The 5,575-nt window shown below is 32.1% G+C and overlaps 2 protein-coding genes across 4 annotated transcripts in view; one reads left to right on the plus strand and one right to left on the minus strand.

Annotated features, from left to right (window-relative positions):
* LOC100631481 (WD repeat-containing protein 49-like) overlaps positions 1-1,791 on the plus strand; it is a 6,948-nt gene extending 5,157 nt beyond the window's left edge. For both annotated transcript variants that reach the window (XM_019994797.1, XM_019994798.1), the window contains 3 exons: positions 1,173-1,338; positions 1,423-1,563; positions 1,653-1,791. In XM_019994797.1, the coding sequence (XP_019850356.1) occupies positions 1,173-1,338; positions 1,423-1,426 (170 nt within the window). In that variant the 3' untranslated portion in view covers positions 1,427-1,563; positions 1,653-1,791. The remainder of the gene's footprint in view (positions 1-1,172; positions 1,339-1,422; positions 1,564-1,652) is intronic.
* Positions 1,743-4,098, minus strand: LOC109581055 (T-cell differentiation antigen CD6-like). Of its 2 annotated transcripts, XM_019994805.1 has the most exons (6): positions 3,599-4,098; positions 3,267-3,428; positions 3,019-3,192; positions 2,894-2,960; positions 2,580-2,828; positions 1,743-2,203 (listed from the first exon to the last, which is right to left on the minus strand). In XM_019994805.1, the coding sequence occupies exons 1-6, from the start codon at positions 3,651-3,653 to the stop codon at positions 1,975-1,977; spliced, it is 936 nt and encodes a 311-aa protein (XP_019850364.1). In that variant the 5' UTR covers positions 3,654-4,098; the 3' UTR covers positions 1,743-1,974. The 2 variants fall into 2 exon arrangements, with proteins under 2 accessions (XP_019850364.1, XP_019850365.1); XM_019994806.1 differs by lacking the exon at positions 3,267-3,428.
* Positions 4,099-5,575: the final 1,477 nt, after the last annotated feature.

The following is a 5,575-nucleotide window of genomic DNA, read 5'->3' on the forward strand; positions in this document are numbered from 1 at the left end:
ATTTGTCGTGATTTCAGAGCCATTTTTTAGAAAAAACCATGGGCTATAGCCTTGGGCATTTTTCAAAATTTTGGCGTTTTTCTTAAAATGGCCATAACTCAACAAAAATTTTTTGGAAATGGCTCAAATGTTCTACATAGCATAAGGACATCAATATGTATCAGAAAATGTAATAAAAATTTGGGGTGATTTTGGAGCCATTTTTCAGGAAAAACCATGGGCTATAGCCTTGGGTATTTTTCAAAAATTGGCTCATTTTAAAAATGGCCATAACTCAAAAAATTGAAGTCGGAATCAGCTCAAACTTTCTACAGAGCATAAGGGCGTCAATATGTATCAGAAAATGTAATAAAAATTTGGGGTGATTTTAGAGCCATTTTTTGGAAAAAACCATGGGCTATCATAATAGCAAAAATTGGCTCATTTTTAAAATGGCCATAACTGCAAAAATTGAAGTCAGAATTAGCTCAAACTTTCTACATACCATAAGGACATTAATATGTATCAAAAAATGTATTAAAAATTGGGGGTGATTTTGGAGCCATTTTTTGGAAAAAACCATGGGCTATAGCCTTGAGTATTTTTCAAAATTTGGCCGTTTTAAAAAAATGCTCATAACTCAAAAAATTGAAGTCAGAATCAGCTCAAACTTTCTACATAGCATAAGGACATCAATATGTATCAGAAAATGTAATAAAAATTTGGGGTGACTTTGGAGCCATTTTTTGGAAAAAACCATGGGCTATAATAGCCTTGGGTATTTTTCAAAAATTGGCTCATTTTAAAAATGGCCATAACTCAAAAAATTGAAGTCGGAATCAGCTCAAACTTTTTATAGAGCATAAGGGCGTCAATATGTATCAGAAAATGTAATAAAAATTTGGGGTGATTTTAGAGCCATTTTTTGGAAAAAACCATGGGCTATAGCCTTGGGTATTTTTCAAAATTTTGGCGTTTTCTTAAAATGGCCATAACTCAACAAACATTTGTCAGAAACGGCTCAAATTTTTACATAGCATAAGGACATCAATATGCATTAGAAAATGTAATAAAAATTTTGGGTGATTTTTTATATTTGGTAACCAACAACTATCACTGTAATCAAAGTATTGAGTGATGTGTGTTTGTTGATCCTTTTATGCATGAATATTGTTATAATTGTTATTATGTAGGAATTGATCCTAAAACTACAACTGCTCCTCTTCAAGAAGAGGGAGAGAAAGAAGAAGGAGAGGAACCAGTGAATAGCACAAAAGAAGAGAACGTCCATCAACTGGTTCATCTTCTCTTACTAGTAGCACAGCAAGTATCACTAAACTTAGTCAGTTTGATAACAAAGTAAGAGAAAGCCACATTGCGTTTCAATAAATTAATAAAATCTCATTTATATCATAATGTCACTTCTCCTTATCCTTCATGTAGCTAGCTGATCGGTACAATAATAAAGCTAATCAGAGGATGACAGATAAACAGGACAGGAGACAATGTTATGCTGACATTGACATTCATTCAACAGAAAAGTTTGGCCTTCTCTGCTCTCCTTTTCAAGCACTACAACTTGTAGTAAGTTACCATAAAGAGAGAGAGAGGTGATTAAGGCTATGTAGTATTGAAGAAGAAGTCATAATAATTATGTTGTTTCTGTACTATAGGATATAGCTGATCCAGTAGTGCCTGGAAGTGTAGCAGAGTTCCTTCATGACTCAAAATAAACACAATTAGCCTAAGCATACATTCACTAATTCACTTAAGATTATTTAAATCAAAATAACACAATATTATAAAAATTAAGGTATAAATAAGTTCAAGAGTAGATAATCTACATTATCTACTCTTGATAAGTTGAACTTCAATCCATAAACACATGATGAATATGTAAACATAAAAACATAATTTTAATATAAAAGAAAATGAGTGAATGTGTATTTATGTGTACTTATGTTCTTAATGCTCCAGCATCTGGTGACTCATAAGTTACTTATCTTCTTCTCCTGGTATGGTCTCATAAGGATCACTAACTGATCTGTTTTTATTATCATTGCTTGGTCTATCATAGGCTGGCTCATTATCCACGTACTCATAAGCAGCAGTTGTCATTTCATACTGAGGTATGTCTGTGGCTCTATTGTTTGATGTGTGGTAGCGGTTTGATCCTACAGCATCCAAAGGTACTGGCTCTACTGAATTGGCAATGCTAGCAGAACTAGAGGAAATAAAAGTAAATTTATGCATTATGCATACATTAGGATGTTAGCATAAGGTGAGTCAGTTTATTTATGTGTGGAGGCTAAAGTTAATGATAGTGTGAGTTTCATTTTTGCTTTTATTGTTCCAGATTCTAATTTTACCCAAAAACTGATAAATCTAGCAAGTTTAGTTATTATTTAATGCTTGCTGGTTAAACTAACAAACCATATTTTACAGTAGCCAAATCAAAAAAGTACAGAGTAATTATAGCATAGCTTAAAGGATAGATACATGAGTTGTGTTTAAATTGGTATCTTGTTCTTGTATAAACCACTGTTACCATAATAGAAATGCATGTATCTAAGTTATGGTCTGTAGGTGTTGTGTCTTACTTATTGTCAGATTTTCTTATTTTGTAGTAATAAATGAGAGTCAGTGATATTAGTACTAGTATTGCTATTATGATCAGTAGTAGCACTGGGAGTATGATTGCTGATGTTACTGAAGCTGTACAGTTATCAACAGCACTTGCTATTGTGCCTGCTTCAGTAGTAGTGGCAGTTACTGATAAGGTAAGTGTAGTTGTGACAGTAAATACAATTGAAGCAAGAGGAGTAGTAGGAGTAGGACATTCTCTAGTACTATGGTATGATAATTTAGAAGGAGAAGGAAATGAAGGACAAGGTGAGAAAGGAGGTTCACAAACCAAGTTTTTGAAGACATTATTGTAGATGCTGTTGGAGATGGTATGGAATTAAATGGAGTGCATGTATCTGTAAAAAAATGAGTAGCTTTTGTAATTTTTAATTTGATATGTGCAATTATATTTACCTAAAGGAGGGCATGAAACACCTACATCTTCTGAATGAGAACAGCCATAAATGATAGCAGTATGTGAGCAATTCAGCAGGCTACATTCATTACCAGAGCATTGCACATCATCTAAAAGTATAGGACCAGTACCCTCACCATAACTATGAAGAGGGCCAGCAAAATATGTAGCACCTGAAAAGAAAGTAAAGACAGTTAATTGTTAAATGAACTGAAAATGAATGGACAAAATTGAAGGTGTGATTCACCTACAGTATTGTATCCCAATTGTCTGCATACAATTTCTGCTTCAACATGACCCCAAAAGTCATCACAAACTGTGCCCCACACTCCATTGATACATATCTCAACACGTCCTTGATCAGGAGTAGTACCATTAACTAATCTTATTTCCCCAGTTGTACATGTAGCTAATGTAAAAATATTATTAAAATAGTTCATTTTTCTATTCAATTATGATAGTACACAAAGATCCTCAATACCATAAGATATGTTCATAAGCAAATGCCAGGACACATAAAACATGGCTCAAACTTGGCTAAAATATAAGTTTCTCTTGTTGAGAAATGCTTTCACTTACCATTTGCAATAAAGCATAAGGCCTGAATGGAGAAAAGGAATAGAAGAAACTTCATAATGACTGACACAAGCACAAGCTATAGCTAACCCCGAGGAGGGAGTAAATTATGTAGGTATCTTATAAATAGATAAGCTGATGCATGATACATCAGCTTTATTTAATTTGTATTGAGCTATGTACACAAACATGTGGCACCATCTAAGACATACAAGAACTATTGTTATGTTAATAAATGAAAGAGGTTTCTCTCTTTCTAGAGTTTTAATATGCCAGTCATTTTGCTATCTTCATAAATAACAGTCTTTGATTTACTATTAGGATCTATATGAGGAATGAAAAATGAGTAAAGTACAGTATCTCTATTAACAATGTAAAACTTACTACTTTGCACAATGAATGTGATTTCAAGGCTATCTGATCCTAATAATAATTATTTGCTAGCTGGAGACACTATGGGGTTTATTAGTGTCTTTGACATTTCTCATTACTGCATTGGAGAAGCAAGTCAACACTGTATTTGTTATTATTTATTATATTTTTAATAGTCAGCAAACGTGTTGCCACTGACATTGGCCAGATGGACAGCACATGTTGGAGAAATAACTAATATTGAATATCATCAGTCATCAACTTCTTTTGTTCTCTCTTCATCTTATGATTGTAATGTTAAACTATGGACTTTTAAAGGTGAACTTATTGGCACCTTTGGACAGGTAATATGTGATTTAAAAATAATGAACGTTTTATGATACGTAAGTTATTATTTTAATACTGCCTTCTTAGACAAATAAGTGGAATACATTGGATAGCAATACTTATCAACATTACCGAAAGTAAGAATTATTATTGATTGTATTTCTTATTTATGTATTACATTATAGCACTCAAGCAGAAGAGTATCAAGGTATTTAAAATTTGTGACATTAAATTTTATTTAATTTTTTTCAAAACATTCAATTTATGCATTTCAAAAATGTAGGATAACTTTGGAGTTTTTGGAAAAAATTATAGACTATATAGTTCTTGCTTTTTTCATAAATTGGCCTGTTTAAAAAAATGCTCATAACTTAAAAATATTTGTCAAAAACACCTCAACCTTTCTACATAGCATAAAGACATCAATATGTATCAGAAAATGTAATAAAAATTTGTCGTGATTTCAGAGCCATTTTTTAGAAAAAACCATGGGCTATAGCCTTGGGCATTTTTCAAAATTTTGGCGTTTTTCTTAAAATGGCCATAACTCAACAAAAATTTTTTGGAAATGGCTCAAATTTTCTACATAGCATAAGGACATCAATATGTATCAGAAAATGTAATAAAAATTTGGGGTGATTTTGGAGCCATTTTTCAGGAAAAACCATGGGCTATAGCCTTGGGTATTTTTCAAAAATTGGCTCATTTTAAAAATGGCCATAACTCAAAAAATTGAAGTCGGAATCAGCTCAAACTTTCTACAGAGCATAAGGGCGTCAATATGTATCAGAAAATGTAATAAAAATTTGGGGTGATTTTAGAGCCATTTTTTGGAAAAAACCATGGGCTATCATAATAGCAAAAATTGGCTCATTTTTAAAATGGCCATAACTGCAAAAATTGAAGTCAGAATTAGCTCAAACTTTCTACATACCATAAGGACATTAATATGTATCAAAAAAGTGTATTAAAAATTGGGGGTGATTTTGGAGCCATTTTTTGGAAAAAACCATGGGCTATAGCCTTGGGTATTTTTCAAAATTTTGGCGTTTTCTTAAAATGGCCATAACTCAACAAACATTTGTCAGAAACGGCTCAAATTTTTACATAGCATAAGGACATCAATATGCATTAGAAAATGTAATAAAAATTTTGGGTGATTTTTTATATTTGGTAACCAACAACTATCACTGTAATCAAAGTATTGAGTGATGTGTGTTTGTTGATCCTTTTATGCATGAATATTGTTATAATTGTTATTATGTAGGAATTGATCCTAAA

This window comes from Amphimedon queenslandica, unplaced genomic scaffold (genome assembly GCF_000090795.2).
Source record: "Amphimedon queenslandica unplaced genomic scaffold, v1.1 AMPQUscaffold_13465, whole genome shotgun sequence".
Taxonomy (NCBI): Eukaryota; Metazoa; Porifera; class Demospongiae; order Haplosclerida; family Niphatidae; genus Amphimedon; species Amphimedon queenslandica.